The sequence below is a fragment of the Myxine glutinosa genome, chromosome 6, assembly GCF_964187855.1.
Source record: "Myxine glutinosa chromosome 6, kmMyxGlut1.1, whole genome shotgun sequence".
NCBI lineage: Eukaryota > Metazoa > Chordata > Myxini > Myxiniformes > Myxinidae > Myxine > Myxine glutinosa.
In genome coordinates, this window is record NC_136266.1 from 83,019,975 (window position 1) to 83,043,990 (window position 24,016).

At 44.9% G+C, this 24,016-nt stretch overlaps 1 protein-coding gene across 4 annotated transcripts in view; it reads right to left on the reverse strand.

Moving 5' to 3' along the window:
• The window catches only part of EDC4 (enhancer of mRNA decapping 4), a 143,622-nt gene that overhangs the window by 76,036 nt on the left and 43,570 nt on the right, over positions 1-24,016 (reverse strand). For all 4 annotated transcript variants that reach the window (XM_068120489.2, XM_068120487.2, XM_068120488.2 and 1 more), the window contains exons 12-13: positions 22,975-23,149; positions 14,141-14,204 (exon numbers count right to left, since the gene is read on the reverse strand). In XM_068120489.2, the coding sequence (XP_067976590.1) occupies positions 14,141-14,204; positions 22,975-23,149 (239 nt within the window). The remainder of the gene's footprint in view (positions 1-14,140; positions 14,205-22,974; positions 23,150-24,016) is intronic.

The following is a 24,016-nucleotide window of genomic DNA, read 5'->3' on the forward strand; positions in this document are numbered from 1 at the left end:
TCTGATCATCAATTTGGATTCAGACCCGGTCACTCTACTCTGGACATGCTGCTTCTCCTGTCTCAACAATGGATGGAGGTCCTCAATGCCAAACAGGAAATTAGAGCTGTCTCCCTCGACATATCACGTGCCTTCGATACGGTCTGGCACCCAGCTCTGCTCACCAAACTCTACTCCTATGGTATCCATGGAAATCTCCATGCATGGCTTGCGGACTTCCTCTCTGGTCGTAGTCAACGTGTGGCCCTGAATGGATTTCTCTCATCTCCCCTTCCTGTTCAGGCTGGATTTCCCCAAGGCAGTGTGCTGGGCCCTGTGCTTTTTCTGGTCTTTATCAATGATCTCTCCGACTCTCTGGAAAATCCTCTCTATCTCTTTGCTGATGACTCCACTCTCTGCCGCTCCAATTCCTCTTCCCTCAGATCGGCAGTCTGCAGCCTCCTCACTCTCTGAAGACCTGGACAAAATCACAGACTGGTCAAACAAGTGGAACAGGTCTTTCAATCCTGACAAATCTCACACTCTTACTATGTCTCTCCGAAAAGATCGACTGGACAACCCTCCCATCTCCTTTCTCAACAATCCTCTCCAAGAAGTTCTGTCGCTCAAGCTTTTGGGTCTCACTATCTGCCATGATCTTTCTTGGGAAAACCACATTTCCAAGCTGACCTGCAAAGCCAGTCGCCGACTGTGCATCCTCCGTCGTGCGAAGTCCTTCCTAGGCACACCTGAGCTCCTCACCACATACAAGGCTTTCATCCGCAGCTCAATGGAATACTGTTCTCCCCTATGGGCTGGTGCTCCTGCCTCACACCTAGCTCGGCTTCACGCTGTTGAAACCAAAGCTTTCAGAATCATTGGAATCTCCCGCGATGAAGCTATCTCTGAGGGCCTTTCACTCACTCACCGCAGGCAGGTAGGTGGTCTTTCTGTCTTCTACCGACTCCTCTCCGGCCTTGCTCCCCCAGCTCTCTCTGTGCTCTGTCCCCCAAATATTCCTACAGGTCGCACAAGATCTGCCAGCAAGCCTCTGATGGTTAAACTGCCAAAATCTCGACTCTCTGCTCACCTTCACTCCTTCATTCCTCTTTTCTCCCGCCTCTGGAACAAACTCCCACACTCCCTTCAATCCCACTCCTCCCTCCAGGTCTTTAAAACAGCTGTTCACCACCATCTCTTATCTTCCCCCATCCAAAACCTTGATCTTTTCTACCCCCGCTAATTCACCCCAGATCCACCTTGTTTGAAATTCCAACTTCTTTCCTGGAAGTCCTGGCAGTGTCCATATGTTTTATACCTCTCCCACCGCCCCCTTCCCATGCCCCCCCCCAAAGCCCTCGCCCTCTCTCAGATCTCTCGATGTCTCCATGTCTCTCGGTCCCTGCTCTCAAATGTTGTGTTTGTGTCCTTCCCCCTCTCTCCCCATCTTGTCTACCGCTCCCGATGTTATATGTTTTATGTGTCGGTTTGTCTTTCTGTGTGATTAATGTTCGCTCTTTCACGAGCCTCGATCTTGTATACAAAAAAAAAAAAAAAAAAAAAGTGTTGGATTATGCGAGCAGGATGAGGCCGTGCATGGTCATCTTGGAAGACAAAGTTTCCTCGAATGGCTGCACGAGCAAATGGAAGCAATGCTTCTTCCAGAATGGCCCTGTACTTGAACTGGTTCAGGTTTCCATTCAGAACAACCAGGTCAGTTTTGCCCCCTGCATGAAAAGCAGCCCAAACGGTCACCCCTCCACCTCCAGCTTGGAATCTTGGCACTATACAATCTTTGTTGTAGGCTTCATGCACTTGTCTGCGCACTCGGACGCGGCCATCTTGACGATAGACCAGAAATATAGACTCGTCACTGAAGATCACGTGATTCCAGTGTCCTGGCTGCCATTGACGGTGCTCTATGGCCCACTGCAATCGGCGCTGGCAGTATTGTCTGGTCAGGCGTGGCTTTCTCAGGCGACGCCTGGCACGATAGCCTGCTTGAACCAGTCGTTGGTTGACTAGCCTTCTGGATACAGGCACATTTGTCAGTTGCTGCCACTCAGCCCTAAGCCGATTAGCTGACTTGGTACGGCCATTGCGGACTAACTGGTGCAGCTGGCGATCATCCCTTCTTGTGGTTCTGCGGGGACGTCCTGGCCTCGGTATTGGAGTTTAGGGACACCCCTAAATGCCCTCTGAGCATTTCGTTTCAGGATCTTTGACACCTGACATTGAGTGATGCCATACTGCCGAGCAATAGCACGCTGTTTCATGCCATAATTTCGTAAAGCCACCACTCCATGACAAACAGCATTGTCGAGTTGACGGACCATCTCCAGAGGAAGCGGCAATAACTTTTGGAGATGTGCAGCAGTTGTTTTCCACTAATACAGAACGCAACAACCCTTGTATACCCGACTGTGAAGCCAATCATCAAATGCACCTGTCCGTACATTTTGCCACACCACCTGTGATATAATCCTGTTGTTGACTTCTTGCTGCGACAGACAATCAGTGACATGGTTCATTTAACAAATAAATCACCAAAGTGTAAAAGAAACTCACCAGATTGATATACTGAGTTAAGAAAGTAAACCCAAATCAAGAAAAAAAAAAATTCCATATTAAATGCCAAGTCTGTATATATATATATATATATATATATATATACATACACACACATATATATATATATATATATATATATATATATATATATATATATATACATACACACACACATATATATATATATATATATATATATATATATATATATATATATATATATATATATATATATATATATATATACATACACACACATATATATATATATATATATATATATATATATATATATATATATATATATATATATATATATATATATATATATATATATATACAGACTTGGCATTTAATATGGAATATTTTTTATGTGGGGGTGAACTTACTTTTCAAGATGTCTTAGAACCAAAAGTTCATTGGAATTATGTTGAAATTATTCTAGATTTTGTTAATGTGACCTTTAAAAGAAACAAAAACCACATTTGACATTTCGAAACAAATAAATTGATCCTTGAAAGTGATGTAAACTGATATCGAACTCAATTCATGGACAGTACTGTGTTAATCTTCTGTATGTTTTCCAGAAGTATCTCTTTATTTTGCACATAAGCCAAAATTTTTTTTAACAAAAACAAAAGTTAAATTACGACTGGGATTACGGACAGTAAAATTACAGTTCAGTACTTCGTGTAACCCCCCACGAGCATTCAGGAGAGCACGTACACGTTGAGGCATGCTGTTCACGAGATTTGCCAAGGTTTGGACAGGAATCGCTTGCCATGCAGTGACATTGGGCCTTTTTTTTTTTTTTTTTTTTTTTGTATACTGAATCGAGGCTCGTGAAAGAGCTAACATTTATTTCACAAACAAATCAACCAGACAAACAAAACACACAAAAAGAGGGAGCGGAAGACAAGATGGGGAGAGAAGGGGAAGCACACAACCACAACATTTGAGAGCAGGGAGAAGTGTGGGAGGGAGAGGACTTGGGGGCAGGAGGCGTGGGAGGGGGAGGGCGGGGGGGAGTGGTATAAAACACAAGGGGACCGAAATTAGCGGGGGTAGAAAAGATCAAGGTTTTGGATGGGGGAGGATAAGAGATGGTGGTGAACAGCTGTTTTAAAGACCTGGAGGGAGGAGTGGGATTGAAGGGAGTGAGGGAGTTTGTTCCAGAGGTGGGAGAAAAGAGGAATGAAGGAGTGAAGGTGAGCAGAAAGTCTTGATTTTGGCAGTTTAACCATAAGAGGGTTGCAGGCAGATCTTGTGCGACCTGTAGGAATATTTGGGGGACAGAGCCCAGAGAGGGCTGGGGGGGCAAGGCCAGAGAGGAGTCGGTAGACCACCAACCTGCCTGCGGTGAGTGAGTGAAAGGTCCTTGGAGTTAGCTTCATCGCGGGAGATTCCAATGATTCTGAACGCTTTGGTTTCAACAGCGTGAAGACGGGTTAGGTGTGAGGCAGGAGCACCAGACCAGAGGGGAGAGCAGTATTCCATAGAGCTGCGGATGAAAGCCTTGTATGTGGTGAGGAGCTCAGGTGTGCCAAGGAAGGACTTCGCACGACGGAGGATGCCCAGTCGGCGACTGGTTTTGGAGGCCAGATTTGAAATGTGGTTTTCCCAGGAAAGATCATGGCAAATAGTGAGACCCAAAAGCTTGAGTGACAGAACTTCTTGGAGAGGATTATTCAGAAAGTGGATGGGAGGGTTTTCCAGTCGGTCTTTTCGGAGAGACATCGTAAGAGTGTGAGATTTATCAGGATTGAAAGACAAGTTCCATTTGTTTGCCCAGTCTGTGATTTTGTCCAGGTCTGCAGAGAGTGAGGGGGCTGCAGACTGCTGAACTGAGGGATGAGGAATGGAGCGACAGAGCGTAGAGTCATCAGCAAAGAGATAGAGAGGATTTTCAAGAGAGTCAGAGAGATCATTGATGAAGACCAGAAAAAGCACAGGGCCCAGAACACTACCTTGGGGAACTCCAGCCTGAACAGGAAGAGGAGATGAGAGAAACCCATTCAGGGCCACACGTTGACTACGACCAGAGAGGAAGTCCGCCAGCCATGCGTGGAGATTTCCATGGATACCAAAGGAGGAGAGTTTGGTGAGCAGAGCAGGGTGCCAGACCGTATCGAAGGCACGTGAAATGTCAAGGGAGACAGCTCTTTGCACCTTTTTTGTGCAAAGCGGTGATGTTGGCTGATTTCCAAGCAGATGGCAGATGACCTTGAGCAAAAGAGAGGGTGAAGAGAACAGAAAGAGGGAGTGAAAGAGCAGAAGAACATGATTTTAGGACCCGTGGGCTGATGCCGTCAGGACCAGTTGCAGAATCAGAGTCGAGGGTTGACAGAAACTTTTCCACCTTGTCAGGAGGAAAGGACACAGAGTCCAGGAGCAGCTGGGTACGACTGGGTACGGTGGGTACAGAGAGGGATGGGTTTGGGACACAAGATTTAGAGGCAAACACAGAGTTGAGGCATTCAGATTTTTCACGTGCGGAGTCAGCCGTTAAACCGTTTGAGGTGAGGGAGGGGGTGGAGGGGGAACAAACACCAGAAACAGATTTGACCAGACGCCACCAGGATTTGGAAGAGGGAGACAGATAAGAGAGTTCGGTCTTGAGAACGGTGAGATATTGTTTCTTGGCTCTCCTGAGGGTGGACACACACTTGTTTCGGGCTTTGTGAAAGAAAATGAGATTTCCTTCCGTTGGATTTGCTTTCCAGGAGACGAAAGCAAGTTGTTTCAGGGCAACAGCCTCACCACAAGATTCCGTGTACCATGGACGGGAGGAAGGGTATGACAACTGAAGACGAGATGGGATAAATCTGTGCATGAGAGAGAGCAATTTACTTTGTAAGAATTCCCAGGATGAGTTGATGTCAGAGGCGGTAGAGATGGGAGACCAGTCCAGATGATTGATGGCTGCTTGAAGACCGTGCCAGTTGGCCTGAGTGAAATGCCAGACTCGTCGACGCTGAGGAGGTTCTCTGAGAATGGTCAGAGAGATGTCCACTTTGACGAGCACATGATCAGATGAGCCGATTGGAGCAGAAGAAGAGCAGCAGACATTTTCAGGGAAGTTTGTCATAACCAAATCCAGAAGAGAAGATGCTCCGTTGACTGAGATCCGGGTCGGGAAATTGACAGATTGCTTCAGTCCCAGTGAGTCGCAGAAGTCCTTTGCTGAAGAGCCATGGCTGGTGAGAGAGGTACCCACACCCAGCCAACTGGCATGGTGACAATTGAAAAAAAACCCACACCCTGCTGCAATTCACGCACAGAGGTCGGCTGCTGGTCCAAGTGTTCGATTTGATGCATTCATTCTGCCCACAAGTTCTCTATCGGATTCATATCCGGGGACATGGCAGGCCACTCCATATGCTCGACGCCACGGTCAGCAAGAAAGTGTTGGATCATGCGAGCACGATGAGGCCGTGCATTGTCATCTTGGAAGACAACGTTTCCTCGAAAGGCTGCACCAGCAAATGGAAGCAATGTTTCTTCCAGAATGGCCCTGTACTTGAACTGGTTCAGGTTTCCATTCAGAACAACCAGGTCAGTTTTGCCCCCTGCATGAAAAGCAGCCCAAATGGTCACCACACCACCTCCAGCTTGGACTCTTGGCACTATACAATCTTTGTTTTAGGCTTCATGCACTTGTCTGTGCACTCGGACGTGGCCATCTTGACGATAGACCAGAAATCTAGACTCGTCACTGAAGATCACGTGATTCCAGTGTCCTGGCTGCCATTGGCGGTGCTCTCTGGCCCACTGCAATCGGCGCTGGCGGTGTTGTCTGGTCAGGCGTGGCTTTCTCAGGGGATGCCTGGCATGATAGCCTGCTTGAACCAGTCGTTGGTTGACTAGCCTTCTGGATACAGGCACATTTGTCATTTGCTGCCACTCAGCCCGAAGCCGATTAGCTGACTTGGTACGGCCATTGCGGACTAACCGGTGCAGCTGGCGATCATCCCTCCTTGTGGTTCTGCGGGGTCGTCCTGGCCTCGGTATTGGAGTATGGACACCCCTCTGGGCATTTCGTTTCAGGATCTTTGACACCTGACCTTGAGTGATGCCATACTGCCGAGCAATAGCACGCTGTTTCATGCCGTAATTTCGTAAAGCCACCACTCCATGACAAACAGCATTGTCGAGTTGACGGACCATCTCCTGAGGAAGCGGCAATAACTTTTGGAGACGTGCAGCAGTTGTTTTCCACTAATACAGAACGCAACAACCCTTTTATACCCGACTGTGAAGCCAATCATCAAATGCACCTGTCCGTACATTTTGCCACGCCACCTGTGATATAATCCTGTTGTTGACTTCTTGCTGCGACAGACAATCAGTGACATGGTTCTTTTAACAAATAAATCACCAAAGTGTAAAAGAAACTCACCATCTTGATATACTGACTTAAGAAAGTAAACCCAAGTCAAGAAAAAAAATATTCCATATTAAATGGCCAAGTCTGTGTGTGTATATATACACAAAGAATTAAGTTAAGCACCCCCCCCCCCCCCCCGTTTTTTTACAACCTCGCACATTACAAGTTTGTTGTCGTCAAAACAGTGTAATATACCCATGATATTGCTATATTTTCTGGAGAAGTGATATTATGGTCACATAAAAACATAACAATCATGCCGTTTTCAATATTTTATTCTGAATAATTTAAGGTGAAATTTTTTGGGAATTTTAGGCATATTTTCACCTCAATTTAAGTATGGAGCTATAGGTCCATCACGGACAGTGTGGATGACGTTTATGTTTTCTAACGTACAGTCATTGTTCTGAGAAGACCTCTAGCGATCTTTGCGTCAATAACGTGTGTAGGACCCACGTGATCGGATCACTGACTCAACCCTACGTCTCATAGACCCTGTAAGCCGTCGTATGCGTTGCTGTGGCAGGTTGAACCCCCTCGAGCACGTTTGGGACATGTTGGGACGACAAATTGCGAAGATGGTCCCTCCAATAGCCAATCTGGATGAATTGGAACGTGCATTACATCGGGAATGGAACAACCTGCCACAGCAACGCATACGACGGCTTACAGGGTCTATGAGACGTAGGGTTGAGTCAGTGATCCGATCACGTGGGTCCTACACACGTTATTGACGCAAAGATCGCTAGAGGTCTTCTCAGAACTATGACTGTACGTTAGAAAACATAAACGTCATCCACACTGTCCGTGATGGACCTATAGCTCCATACTTAAATTGAGGTGAAAATATGCCTAAAATTCCCACAAAATTTCACCTTAAATTATTCAGAATAAAATATTGAAAACGGCATGATTGTTATGTTTTTATGTGACCATAATATCACTTCTCCAGAAAATATAGCAATATCATGGGTATATTACACTGTTTTGACGACAACAAACTTGTAATGTGCGAGGTTGTAAAAAAACGGGGGGGGGTGCTTAACTTAATTCTTTGTGTATATATATATACATATACAGTGGGGAGAACAAGTATTTGATACACTGCCGATTTTGCAGGTTTTCCCACTTACAAAGCACGTAAAGGTCTGTAATTTTTATCATAGGTACACTTCAACTGTGGAAGACGGAATCTAAAACAAAAATCCTGAAAATCACATTGTATGATTTTTGAGTAATTAATTTGCATTTTATTGCATGAAATAAGTATTTGATCACCTACCAACCAGTAAGAATTCCGGCTCTCACAGACCTGTTAGTTTTTTCTTTAAGAAGCCCTCCCATTCTCCACTCATTACCTGTATTAACTGCACCTGTTTGAACTCGTTATCTGCATAAAAGACGTCTCCAGACCGTCTCCGACCACAAAGACCGCAAAGACCGACCGCAAAGCCGTCTCCAGACCTGTCCACACTCAATCAATCAGACTCCAACCTCTCCACAATGGGCAAGACCAGAGAGCTGTCTAAGGACATCAGGGACAAATTTGTAGACTTGCACAAGGCTGGGATGGGCTACAGGACAATAGGCAAGCAGCTTGGTGAGAAGGCAACAACTGTTGGCGCAATTATTAGAAAATGGAAGAAGTTCAAGATGACAGTCAATCTCCCTCGGTCTGGGGCTCCATGCAAGATCTCACCTCGTGGAGCCTCAATGATCATGAGAAAGGTGAGGGATCAGCCCAGAACTACACGGCAGGACCTGGTCAATGACCTGAAGAGAGCTGGGACCACAGTATCAAAGAAAACCATAAGTAACACACTACGCCGTCATGGATTAAAATCCTGCAGCGCACGCAAGGTCCCTCTGCTCAGGCCAGCGCATGTCCAGGCCCGTCTGAAGTTTGCCAATGACCATCTGGATGATCCAGAGGAGGAATGGGAGAAGGTCATGTGGTCTGATGAGACCAAAATAGAGCTTTTTGGTTTAAACTCCACTCGCCGTGTTTGGAGGAAGAAGAAGGATGAGTACAACCCCAAGAACACCATCCCAACCGTGAAGCATGGAGGTGGAAACATCATTCTTTGGGGATGCTTTTCTGCAAAGGGGACAGGACGACTGCACCGTATTGAGGGGAGGATGGATGGGGCCATGTATCGCGAGATCTTGGCCAACAATCTCCTTCCCTCAATAACAGCATTGAAGATGGGGCGTGGCTGGGTCTTCCAGCATGACAACGACCCGAAACACACAGCCTGGGCAACTAAGGAGTGGCTCCGTACGAAGCATCTCAAGGTCCTGGAGTGGCCTAGCCAGTCTCCAGACCTGAACCCAATAGAAAATCTTTGGAGGGAGCTGAAAGTCTGTGTTGCGCAGCGACAGCCCCGAAACCTGAAGGATCTGGTGAAGATCTGTATGGAGGAGTGGGCCAAAATCCCTGCTGCAGTGTGTGCAAACCTGGTTAAGAACTACAGGAAACGTCTGATCTCTGTAATTGCAAACAAAGGTTTCTGTACCAAATATTAAGTTCTGTTTTTCTGATGTATCAAATACTTATTTCATGCAATAAAATGCAAATTAATTACTTTAAAATCATACAATGTGATTTTCAGGATTTTTGTTTTAGATTCCGTCTTCCACAGTTGAAGTGTACCTATGATAAAAATTACAGACCTTGACGTGCTTTGTAAGTGGGAAAACCTGCAAAATCGGCAGTGTATCAAATACTTGTTCTCCCCACTGTATATATACATATATACATATATACATATATACATATATACATATATACATATATATATATATATATATATATATATATATATATATATATATATATATATATATATATATATACATACATACATACAAGTGGGGTCACCCGTGGGATTCCCGCAGGCATGGGCGTGTGTGACATTTGGACATATCGATTTAGATGCTGCACAGTAAATTCTACAAAATGGTTACTGGCAATTCATCAGATCCAGAAATGGTGTAATGAACACAATTGATTTATTTCACATAATATGTGACCCCTCACTCCTCTCCACCTGACACTATCCTCTCTCCACCCTCACGCCTCTCCAATCCCACTCCTCCTCACACTCCTCTCCAATACTTCCTCACACTCCTCCCCAATCCCTCACACTCCTCTCCCTCACACTCCTCTCCAATCACTCCTCACACTCCTCTCCAATCACTCCTCACTCTCCTCTCAAACTCCTTGCTCCTCGCTCTCCAACCCCTAGCTCCTCGCTCTCCAACCCCTAGCTCCTCGCTCTCCAACCCCTAGCTCCTCGCTCTCCAACCCCTAGCTCCTCGCTCTCCAACCCCTAGCTCCTCGCTCTCCAACCCCTAGCTCCTCGCTCTCCAACCCCTATCTCCTCGCTCTCCAACCCCTAGCTCCTCGCTCTCCAACCCCTCGCTCCTCGCTCTCCAGCTCCTCGCTCTCCAACCCCTCGCTCCTCGCTCTCCAACCCCTCGCTCCTCGCTCTCCAACCCCTCGCTCCTCGCTCTCCAACCCCTCGCTCCTCGCTCTCCAACCCCTCGCTCCTCGCTCTCCAACCCCTCGCTCCTCGCTCATCAACCCCTCGCTCTCCAACCCCTCGCTCCTCGCTCTCCAACCCCTCGCTCTCCAACCCAAAAGCTCCTTGCTCTCCAACGCAAAAGCTCCTCGCTCTCCAACGCAAAAGCTCCTCACTCTCCAACCCAAAAGCTCCTCGCTCTCCAACCCCTCGCTCCTCGCTCTCCAACCCCTCGCTCCTCGCTCTCCAACCCCTCGCTCCTCGCTCTCCAACCGCTCGCTCCTCGCTTTCCAACCCCTCGCTCCTCACTCTCCAACCCCGAGCTCCTCACTCTCCAACTCCTCGCTCTCCAACCCCTAGCTCCTCACTCTCCAACCCCTCGCTCCTCACTCTCCAACCCCTCGCTCCTCACTCTCCAACCCCTAGCTCCTCACTCTCCAACCCCTAGCTCCTCACTCTCCAACCCCTAGCTCCTCACTCTCCAACCCCTAGCTCCTCACTCTCCAACCCCTAGCTCCTCACTCTCCAACCCCTAGCTCCTCACTCTCCAACCCCTAGCTCCTCACTCTCCAACCCCTAGCTCCTCACTCTCCAACCACTAGCTCCTCACTCTCCAACCACTAGCTCCTCACTCTCCAACCCCTAGCTCCTCACTCTCCAACCCCTCGCTCCTCACTCTCCAACCCCTCGCTCCTCACTCTCCAACCCCTCGCTCCTCACTCTCCAACCCCTCGCTCCTCACTCTCCAACCCCTCGCTCCTCACTCTCCAACCCCTCGCTCCTCACTCTCCAACCCCTCGCTCCTCACTCTCCAACCCCTCGCCCCTCACTCTCCAACCCCTCGCTCCTCACTCTCCAACCCCTCGCTCCTCTCTCTCCAACCCCTCGCTCCTCACTCTCCAACCCCAAGCTCCTCACTCTCCAACCCCTAAATCCTCTCCAACCCCTAAATCCTCTCCAACCCCTAAATCCTCTCCAACCCCTCGCTCCTCTCCAACCCTCCTCATCGTTGTTGCAACAGCATCCTGTGTGGTTCTCCCATCTCGTTCTTTTTCTTGCTCCATCCTGTTCAAGTCTGCATTGACGTTCGTCGACGGACCCGTTCGCCCGTCTCATTCGTTTTCTTGCTGCATCCTGTTCAAGTCTGCGTTCTTCATCGACCGTCTCATTCATTTTGGAAATGGAAGTTTCCACGCAGCGCATGAATTGTCACGATCCTCAAGAGGAAGTGTCTCGTAATCATCAAATGACAAATGGCAAGTAAATTACATTGTGAAAATTAAAGATTTCAAATAAACCTATTTAAAGTGTATGCGCACATAACTAATAAAATTTAAAAAAGGAAGAAATATCTCTCGGTAATTTCCTGAAACATATTTTACTTCCGGATAAAATAAGAACGAATAAATATATGTCGTTTTTGTGTCGTAACAGTAAATAGTTTGTCACGTAATAGTTTGTCATCGTAATAGTTTGTCATCAAAAGTAAAAGTAATATATCTTAACGGAAAAGAAAAAGCGAATTTTTAATATATGTCGACATTTTCCCCGACTGTTATTTTAGGTGGTGTATTTTCGTGTATCATCGCAGCGCGATTTTAAAAAATATATCTCTGTATTTTCCCGTGTGTGGGTGAATGTTCTCAATTATTTCTGACACCGAGTCTAAAACCATCGATAAAAATTAAATCACATGGTGAATTCGAGATAAAATCGTGAGGGTGACTCAATGAATGGGCTTTATTTTACAGGCCTTTGAGAAATCATTTTGTTCTATAAACGGAAACTTTCATGGGATTCTCTTCCCGTTTTTTTCAACCAAGTCTAAAGCTATGTGAGCGACTGTTTAATATGAAATGATATATCGAATTTGAGTTGAAATAAACCTGTATGAGATATATATATATATATGTTATGATTTATGGGAACGAGACATGGGTAATGAACGTAGAGCAGCAACGAAGGCTGGAAAAAGTGGAAATGCGAATGGTTCTGTGGATGTGTGGAGTATCGTTGAGAGAGAGGAAGACAAATGATGAATTGTGAAAGATGATGGGAATAGAGCCTGTGATTGATGCTGTGAAGAGAAACAGGTTGAGATGGTTTGGTCATGTGTTGAGGAAGGATGAAAGTGACTGGTTGAGAAGAGTGATGGATATGAATGTGGAAGGAAGTAGAGGACGGGGAAAACCGAGAAAAACTTGGCTCAAGGTGGTGGAAGAAGAAATGCAGGCAAGGGGGTTAAACAAGGGGAGAAGTAGAAAATAGGGCAAAATGGAGAGATTGTCATGGGGCCTGCAAGGCTAACCCCCGCTCTAGCACGGTAAATGGCCTTAAAATGCCTGTTTTGTGTGTGTGTTTGTGTGTGTGTGTGTGTGTGTGTGTGTGTGTGTGTGTGTGTGTGTGTGTGTGTGTGTGTGTGTGTGTGAGTGTGTGAGTGTGTGTGTATGTGTACACACACACACACACACACACGGTCCCATTACGAAGTGGGACGAAAGGGGTTGGGGAGGGGGTTGCCTCGAACTTCCAGGACTCCCGGACCTGAGGTCACCGAGCACAGATAACTCTGACGGGGGCAGAACCGGGAACACCAATTCGTCAACCAAATCCCCCAGGGTCCTCTGTCTAATTACCGTTTACCTGGGATGACGGGGCTTTCTATATGGGTTTTGCCCCATCAATATGCAATGCTCTTGTCTTTAAAATCTCGCCCATCGCTCCGCCATCTTTGGCGTGGTTCAGCCCGCTCCAGTTCCGTTCAGTCTTCTGTTGCACACCTCCTCCAAGCGAAAAATCACCAAGCGAAAAATCACCTCCTACGCCAAAAATCACCTGTCCAACATCTGAAACGTGGTGCTTATTATAGCTGCTTGATGGTGCGGAGTTTTGCCAAGGATCAAAAGACCCTCTAGGCGTGGTTACCGGGATTTCGGTGCAGATGTTTGACTCATACTTGTTGTTCACGGGAAAGGCCTAGCTGCCGTTTACGGGAAACGGGCGCAGGTGGTAAGGCTCAGACTTGGGATTTGACTTTCTTGCTGTTTATGGGAAACGGCACTCTTGTGGCACAGGTGTTTCGAGATTGTTGGTGTTGCTATTGTTGTGCAGCCTCAAACAGTTCTCTGGAATAATCTTGTGGCACGGAGACAGCCGATCGATCTCGCAGGAGCAACTCAGAGATCCGCCACATCCAGGATGGTGTGTACCTCGGCTTCACGTCGTCAGGGCCACAACAGACAGAGAGACAGAGAGACAGAGAGAGAGAAAGAGGAAGAAAAAAAAAAAAAAAAAAAAAGACAGCCAAGAGGAAAAGGGCCAGGGACCAATTGGTACTCTGACGGTGACCGCACTGCCCTGACGAATCCAGGCAGCAGGGAAGAATGAGGAAGATTTGGCTCCTGACATGCTTCTAGGTTGTACGAGTATTTGTGGATGACTTGCTTAAAAGGAAATGAGGAGAAAAGGAGGAAAACCTAGCTAATCCCAACACAACTCATATTGACCCATGAAACCACCACACAGAGGGAGGGACTATATGAACAATTACTAATGAAATAACTAACTCTGGACCTTATGTTGGATGCCGTTGCTTTTGGGGAGTGCTTGTTCACGGAACCATCGAAATATAAATTAATCATATTGCATAACCAGATATACACAAAATTTTCGGCCTCACCTTGGATTAATTGAAGTGAGTTTTATCAATACACCTCCAGCTGCAAGGGTCTCCTCACTCCCATCTGAAGCAAAATGAAAATGTCCACTTGGTAAGGTCTTTAGGCAACTCCTTACTGCAGCATATGACACATCATGCATAATCCTAGACATTTAAACCTGTCATTTAACAAATAGGTATAAAATTGCTGTCAAATTGCTTTAAAATATAATTCGGAGTAGGTTTATTTATAACTAGAGCAATGTGACTGTCGCCAATATGCCTCTGCATAGTCCTACAATGGGTAGATGCCCTCGTTCACTGTCCTAAAAATAAACAAGTTTGATTTAAATCCCTTCAGCTGTTTTCAAGTATCACATTTTCACCAGCCATGGCAGGTTTCACATCGATCGGTGAAGCGGTTTCAGAGAAGGATTTTTTTTTAAATTATCGGCTTTCAAAGAATATGGCTGCCACACCATGTGACATACGACCTCAAAAAATGTACACTCTGCATATGTATGGTAGGGGAACATGTTTGTGAAGTTTCGTGTTGATAAAGGTTCATTTTTCTATCCAAGACGGCTACCAAACCATGTGACCAATGACGTTTTCGTGGTCATCTTTTAATCGCCATGCCTAGTCAATGACAAGTAACGTTTAGAGTCAATGAATTTGGTGGTTTGGGAGATCTATTTTAAGGTTTTAGGTTAAATCCAATATGGCTGCCAAACCATGTGATCTATGATGTCATAAATTAAAATATTTCAATACAAATGTGTTATGGATCATGTGCATGCAATTTCAGATTTATAGGATAAGGAATTCGACTAAAACATTTTTGGCTGGGATACAACTTCACCGATGAGGTCATCATTATCATGCCTTTGTTCCCCATTGGGAGTACTTGACAATGTGACAAGTTTCAAATTTTTCCATTCAGCCATTTCCGATAAATATTTTTTATTATTATTTGTGTTTAATCCAATATGGCTGCCATGCCACGTGACCTATGACATCACAATTATCATAAAAACAATATGCATGGGGGTCACTCCTACCCGAGAGTTTTGTCTCAATCGGACATGTGGTTGCTGAGAAAAATGAGGTTTAGCCCGTACAGACGGACGGACAACCCGAAAACATAATGCTTACGTCCACCTTCGCGGACGGAGGCATAAAAATAAAAGGCAGTGTGTGTGTGTTCTGCATAACTTTCTCCTCCCTCCATAACTCCAAAACCATGAAACCTATCGGCTCCAAACTTTGCATGTGTACTTATCAAATTCCAAGGGAGTGCATGAATGAAAAATGGGTGTTTGAGTGCCTAAACACCGTTTTTGAAGATAATTTACGGGGTGATGTTCATCACAATAAAAAAAATTAATAAATAAGCCTTACCAAAATGGCGGTGCGCCATCTTGGTCAGCCCTCTCTCACCGCTGGGTTCTTACACCTCAATTTTGTTTCGGCCTATTTAAGCATGTCGTGCCTTGGCTTGGAAACATGCCCTCACAGACTAATAAAAGTAGTCTGAACCCGACATTCGTGTGGGATACAATCTTGGAAAATGCCGTGAATGTCGAATCTGCGAATGTGGAGGCATTGTTCAATGGGAAAAGGGAAGGGGGAAGGGAGGCGGAGCTAGATTCCTGGCAGTTTGTGATTCATAAGGGGAAATCAAAAATCCCGTGAAAAACTGTGAATACTCCCGCGAAAAACCATGAATACGCGACGCGAAGCACATGGCGCAAATGTCAAAGCAGGTCAGAAAAACCACGAATACGCCCACGAAAAACCATGAATAAGCCCGCAAAAATAAACTCGAATCATGCGCTGGTGGATGGTTTATTCGCACATACAGCTGCTTTATGCGTGACGTGACGCGTGGAAGATGTTTTTATTAGTGTCATGTGCGCTGCTGGCGGGAGATTTTTTTTTGAGCTCGTGAAAAACCACGAATAGTGTTGCACGATGTAATTGCTGTTTAATCCATAAGGTGATAGGATGAAAAGTGATGATTTTTACAGATGAAAATTGACGACTTTAGACATTTGACCTTGAGTTGACCTTTGACCTCAAAAAGTTGCTTTCCCAATTTAGTGACAATATGCAAATGCATAGGAATATGCGTAGGAATAGAGCCTGTGATTGATGCTGTGAAGAGGAACAGGTTGAGATGGTTTGGTCATGTGTTGAGGAAGGATGAAAGTGACTGGTTGAGAAGAGTGATGGAAATGAATGTAGAAGGAAGTAGAGGACGGGGAAGACCGAGAAAGACTTGGCCAATGATGGTGGAAGAAGAAATGCAGGCAAGGGGGTTAACAAGGAGAGATGCAGAAAATAGGGCAAGATGGAGAAGATTGTCATGGGGACCCCAAGGCTAACCCCCGCTCTAGCAGGGAAAATGGCCTTAAAATGCACGTTGTTGTGTGTTGTTGTATGCAAATGATGTTCAATTTTCAAGTCAATCAGATGAAAAATGACAATTTCAGAAATTTAACCACAAGATGACCTTTGACTTCAACAACAATAGGCTTCTTCCTTTTGACCAACTCTACCATCTGGTGAAGTTTCGTGAAGATCGGTTTAAAATTGTGACCTGTACGCGATTGACAGACAAACAGACAAACAGACAGAATAACACACAAGACCAACCAATATACAGCAATACCCCGTTTTACGCCATTTCGACCTACGTCAAATCCGACTTTACACTACTCTTCTAGAGTAAATTTCAGTTCAGCGAAGGTCATTATGTGCGACTTTACGTCACTCCTACATCATAATAAGAGGACGTGAAAAAAATGTATTTTTCCTTAAAAATACATTGAAAATAAATAAAATAGTACATAAAAATTAACAATAAAAAGCTAAAAAACAATTAAAAAAACAATAAAAAGCACATTAAAATATTTTTACCATGTACGTACAGTATACGTACTCGTGGCTGCTGGTTCTCATTCAAAACAAAGGCGACGCCATATGCATTTTGTCCTGTGCTGTGGTCGCGTGCTTGCTTTGCCTTTCGCTGTTATTTTTATGATTATTCCTTTACTGTGTCTGTGTTAGCCATGGGTCCTAAGAAGGATAGTGCTAGTGTTTCCAAGCGTAATGTGGTTACGGCGGAAGATAAGTTAAATCTGATTAAAAGGTATGAAAAAGGTGAAAAAGTATCAGTGATGGGATGGCGCATGCCTTAGGGCTGCCACGGTCGACGGTATCGACCATCATTCACGATAGGGAACGTATTCTCGCATACGTCACTGAAAAAGCGCCGTCGGCGAAGACTGCTGTCATGAATGTGAAGAGGGGTCAGATTTTCGACGAGATGGAGAGACTCCTTTCGTTGTGGATCGAACGCCAGACCCATGAACGCATACCAACGAGCCAGCTGCTGATACAGGAGAAGGCAAAGTCTTTGTTCCAGGATCTTCTGAAGAAGTACCCGGAGGATAAGGACACAACTAGTAAGGGAAACATATGAAAATCTGTTAACTAAATTGTTACCAAAAAATTTCTTCACCAATATGTTTGTAAAGGTGTGTAATAACATGTGTTAAAATGTTGAAGGTCAACTCCCGTGGGAAACCCAGAAAAAAAGCTGTTGAATTCGGGTACCGAAAAATTATTTTCGAGAATTTTTATTTTTTTTAATCGGCCCTTAAGTAACTTATGAGGGGTCAAATAAGGGTTTTTCATGATTCTGAGTTGATTGTTAACATTTATATTTCACCACAGACACTCCTTTGTGGAAAAATAATTTCTAAATATATCTCATTTTCTACTTTGCAGGACATGGAGTCCAGCAATATGGATGAAGACGTTACTCCACCTGTGCTCAATTGCTTCATCTGTGCACGCTCGGATACACCAGCTGAAAGGCTCATACAGGCAACTCCAAAGGGATACTCAACTTTATTGAAACAAGCAGAAACTGTCGAAAATGTTACTGTTGTGGAACGTATGAAGGAGGCTCAAAAGGAAGGAAAACTGAGGTACCACCAGAAGTGTAAAAATGATCTGTACAACAACTTTGTTGCAACCACCAAGAAGTCAGCTCAAGCATCAAAGGCAGAGAAAGAGTCATCAAAGTTGAAGAGAAGACGCACTACTTGTGAGTTCAGTTCATCAACTGGCTGCAGTTCTAGAAGATCACAGTCAGTTGACCTCCTGTATAAGGATGTATGCATTCTTTGCAACCAACCAGCCCAGCTCTACAAAAATAATCCAGCACAAGCTAGAAAGAAATACAGAGTGCCAGATAATTTGACTGCAGATACACTGAAGGCAAGCTTGCTGAAGACAGCACGGAGTCGCGGGGATGACTGGGGCACTGAAGTCACTGGACGCCTGGAAGGGATCAACGACTTGGTAGCAGAAGAAACACTACCATTTGCGATGCAAACTTATGTTTGCGAGAGGTGACAGTTTGTCCAAGACTGATGAGGAAGGAAAAAGGAAGAGAGGACAGAGGAGTATTGATGAGGAGCGAGAGGCAGTTTTTATTGAATTCTGCGAATGGTTAGACTCAGAATTAGAGCATGGGGTAATGAACATGGACCAAGTCCATGAAAAGCTGCAGGAGTTTGATCAGTCACCAGAGAAGAGCCTTTCTTATTCAAAGCATTGGCTAAAGATAAAACTTCTAGAGAAATACGAAGACACCTTGTATTTCACAACACAGGAAAGAAGGGCAGATGTACTCTGTCTCAAAGATGGCACCGACAATATTCTGCGAGTGCATCATGCTAATCTTGACCATGGAGATGAGAAGACTCAGATCATAAAGACGGCACTCAAGTTCATATCCAATGATATTGCCTTGATTGATTTAGGTCCAAAGTCATACCCCACCACACACAGTATGACTGACATCGATAGTCAGCTGACACTTGTTCCTGCAAGCCTTCAGATGTTCTTGAGACCGATTGTCAAGACAGACGAAAGAGTTGCCGTTTGGGGGCAGAATTTTATTAAGGCCTGTCGACCTCGGTCTGGAGTATTGCCACACCAAATGGGGCTTGCCATACAACTTGATCATAGATTAGGGTCAAAATGGATGCTCAACAAGTTCCACCGGCTGGGATACACTGAGTCTTACACGGAGACACAAAACTACAAATACTGCTTCCTTAATAGTAGGAGTGGAGATGATGTTCCAGATACTTCTGGCACTCTTGACACCATTGTGGAGGAAACCGATGAACAGATCAATGATGAGGTTGCGGTTGATGCTGCGCTTGAGGATCAATCAGTGATGACAGCCAAAGTGCCAGCCAGTGAAAGTGAATTGTCAAGTAATGATCAGGTGGTCTTTATGGAGGTTGGGGAAACAAACAATGCAGTCACTCAGTTTGTTGGAGACAATATAGATTTAAACATTGTCTCTATTCACGGAAACACTCCCTTTCACTCAATGGGTTGGATCGAAGTCACCTCTCCGGCACCACCTTTGCCAGATACACAGACAACAGCAGCTTTCCCCCGGGTGAAGTTGAAGGCACTCGACAAAGCTAAGATCCTGAGAGGAACTGAAGTAAAGATTATTCCATTTACGAACAGGAAACAGATAGGAACGAACGCGATCATGTTTCTCCCCCTCGCTGAGCTTTCCTCCTCCCTGGCTCATGATCAGCCACTCCTCACTCCAGGTGACACACTCTGGGCAGCGGGGTGGGTGATCAAAGCCAACGATCCTGAGTTCCCACACTCCAACTGGAATGGCTGGATGAAGAGAATCCATGCTAATGATGCAAAGCAGAGCGCAGAGCACATAGATCGAGTTCCTCCCAGTTATTGAAGGAGACCCTAATGAAAATATAAATGTTAACAATCAACTCAGAATCATGAAAAACCCTTATTTGACCCCTCATAAGTTACTTAAGGGCCGATTAAAAAAAAAAAAATTCTCGAAAATAATTTTTCGGTACCCGAATTCAACAGCTTTTTTTCTGGGTTTCCCACGGGAGTTGAACTTCAACATTTTAACACATGTTATTACACACCGTTACAAACATATTGGTGAAGAAATTTTTTGGTAACAATTTAGTTAACAGATTTGTGAAATATCTCATAAAATGCCCTTACTAAACCTTCGTTGCAAGCTCTGGATGGTTTGCACACTTTAAACGGCGCTTCAGCTTGCACAACGTCAAGATTCAGGGCGAAGCCGCAGCTGCAGACACCGTAGCCGCCGAGGAATTTCCTGCCACATTGAAGAAGATCATTGAGGACGAGGGATTCTTGCTCGAGCAGATCTTCAACGTCGACAAAACGGGCCTTTTTTGGAAGAGGATGCCCGACAGATCCTTTATCTCGAAGGAGAAGACCATGCCAGGCTACAAAGTCGCGAAGGAGCGGCTAACGCTAATGCTTGGGGGTAATTGCACCGGCGACTGCAAGCTGAAGCCGCTCTTGGTGTATCATGCGGCGAACGACCGGGCACTTAAGAACATCCCGAAGGCGTCTCTTCCTGTCATTTGGATGAATAATATGAAGGCATGGGTAACCGTCATAATTTTTGAAGAATGGTTCATCAATCATTTCATCCCGGCTGTCTAGAGCTGTTGTCGAGAGAAGAAAATTCAATTTAAATTGCTGCTGATTTTGGACAATGCACCTGGCCATCCCACTAACCTCGGTGATTTCGACCCCAATGTGAAGGTGGTGTACTTGCGACCCAACACCACATCGCTCATCCAGCCTATGGACCAGGGTCGATGCAACATCTCAGGAGGAAGGCATCAACATCCGGCAGTTTTGGAAAAACTATAACATCTACCAGGCAGTGCTTAACATCAATGCTGCATGGTTGGAGGTTACGCAGTCGGCGATGAATGGGGTGTGGAAGCGTTTGTGCCCCCACCTTGTTAATGATTTCACGGGGTTTGATGCGCCAGTTTAAAAACTTGGTTTCCCTCAGCACTGACCTGGAGATGGAGTTGGAGGAGGAGGATTTCGACGGTTTGATCGAGGCAGACAAGCAGCCTTTAACTAATGAGGACTTAATGGCGTTGAAGGAAGAGCGCCGCGAAGAGGATGAGCTTCCAGAACCAGAGCCAAGGAAATTCACCGTAGCCGAAATGCAGAAAGGTTTTTGTCACCTCTCCAAGTGTCTTGCAATATTTGAGGCACAAGACCCAAACGCCGAGCATTTCACAAAAATGATGAATGGCACCAGCAACCTTTTTCTCCCGTATAGGACCATCTTAACTGAGAAGAAGAAGCGCACAATTCAAGGGACTTTGGATCAGTTCCTACTTAATGTCGAGAAACGCAAGGCCTCTACTAGTTTTGATGAGTCGCCGAAGAAGCCCCGCACATAGTGATCATTACTCTTTAAAAAATATGGCTAAAATGTGTTTTTTGTGTTCAGAAGAGACGCCAAGTGGTGAATAACATAATTTTATTAATTTTATTTATTATTCTTTACAAATTCATTTATTAATTGTGTTCATTACTCATTAAAAAATATGACTAAAATGTGTTTTTAGTGTTCTTTAAGGTTTAGCGATAGTTATATACTTTCGTGAGTTATTTACTCTAGTTTTAAGGTGTTTGTCTTCATTTTAAGGCATTTTTAAGGCATTACGCCCGGTTTACGTCAAACACCGAGTTACGTCACGGCTTATGGAACCAATTAATGACGTAGGCCGGGGTATTGCTGTACTTGAAAAATCTTCGATTTTACAAGTAAAAAGAGGCATAAAATAACTAGAACGGCACGCGGTCGAGTGAATACCTCCGCCAGGCTGAACAGTTTACGTTTGGTATCCCACTGATGGGCCGGGTCGGGACCTGAACCAAAATCGAATCTGCTTGTTCGTGTCACTTATCCAAGTCATCCACCAAGTTTTGTCATAATCTGAAAGGACCGTACTGCAAACCCTCACATACACTTTCTCAACAATCCTCTCAAATAATTTCAGTCATTTCTGGTCTTGCATCCTCTGCCTTCTCCGTGCTTTCTCCCTCACCTCCCCCCAGGTATCTGCAGGACGCACGTGGTCCACCAGGAACCCCCTCCGGGAGAAACTGCCAAAATGCAGAACCATCGCTCACCTACACTCATTTGTTTCTCTTTTTTCCTGCCTGTGGAACTGTCTTCCACACTCTCTTAACCTCATTAATCCCTCCAGGTCTTCAAGACAGCTGTTCCCCATCACCGCAAATCATCCCCCATCCAAAACAATGATCTTTTCCACAACTTAGAAACCCCCCCCTTCCCGCAACCCCTCCCAAAAATTTGCTTCCGTTTCAATGTTGTCCACCCCTTGCGTTCTCCCTTACCCCTCATCATTACCCAAATTCCTTGTTTATTTGTCTCCATCTATTTTCTCCCGCCACCCTGCTGTTGGCATTTTACCCTTCTCCTGCTTGCTGTTCATTTTGTTATGTTGTGTCCTGATCCGTTCTGTGCTCTAGCTCTTCCAGGAGCCTTGACTCTGTTGTACACACTAAAAAAAAAATCTGTCCACACTTTTTTTTAAGACATGCTGTACGGTATATCATTTTGACCCCATCACTCAATGGTGAAGACAATAAAAATTATAGGATCTGGATCTTCAACAAAATCCAATAGATTCGTTCTTGTCACACACCCAACATACATGTCCACCAAATTTCATCTGAATCCGTCCTTAACAATTTGGGATATCCTGCACAGACAGCCAAACAGACAGACAGGCAGGTGAAAACATAACCTCCATCCACCTTTGATGGTGGAGGTAACAATTAACGTTTACTCAGAATTGACCCACAATTTTGCAAATGAAATACACAGATGCAAAACAGAATACACACAACTACATTAACAATAATTGTTACAGGACAGCCATACTTGTACAACTCACCACCATCATTGCTTGGCACATCTCCATTGTTTCCAGAAAGGTTGCGTGAACGGTGAGGAGTGACATCAGCAATGCCTAGGCCGAGGAGCGGCTGAGTTAGCAGGAACTCCGAGAGAGAATGGAAACATGCCCAGCCATCTTCAATGGACTGACTTAACTCCAGAATGTAGAGCACCTACGCAGAAGGAATATACACTAGGTTTTGAATAATATTGGGTGTTTAAAGGGAGGTAACAAAGAAGGGATTTGGATAAATCATCTTGGGGAGGGGATAGGGGCTAAAGAACTGAATTTACATGCAAAGAGTGTACATTCATTTGTGCAGAATGTGCATCTGCAACATTAGAATCAAAAGTCTGAAAAGACATTGCAACTGTACATACTACGCAGAGTTAGCTTGAGAAAAGTTTTTTCTGAAATCAGTCGAACCTCATGGTGCGCAGCTGGACTGCATGGGAAGGGCAAACAATGTCAGGTTGCTATACATGTGAAGCGCACCCACAACTCATATCTACTTCCGTTTTGAGTTGTGACGTCATGAGCGACAGGCTTTGTACTCAACGCGCTTGTTTTTTTTATTCGGTTTGCAAACTATTATTTGTTTGCAGCACTTGTTTGATAGTAAGGTTTAAACAACCACATGGCTTGATCTACATTCAGTACAAGTTGGTGGACAAAAAAAAAAAAACCCCCTCTGGTAAGGTGAAAAATCGATAATTATTTGAAGCAACGACAACATCAAAAGTTGAGTTTTTGTCAGGTTTTGCAAAATAGGACACAATAAATATTTTTTAACAATGCTATCATGTATCAATCGATTAGTCAGCAAATATCAACGAGTGAAACACACACCGATATTGACCATTTCTCAGTGACATCCATTCAACAGCTTGGCATATGTAAGAAAGCCCATATAGACTGGATGGATTTCTGAGAAACGTGAATGTTAGGTGCATTTTGGGGTAAAAGTTGGGAACCTCACTTTTTAACATAATTAGGGTATGCTGAATTTTACTAACCCGGTTCCCAAGCCGAATTTTGA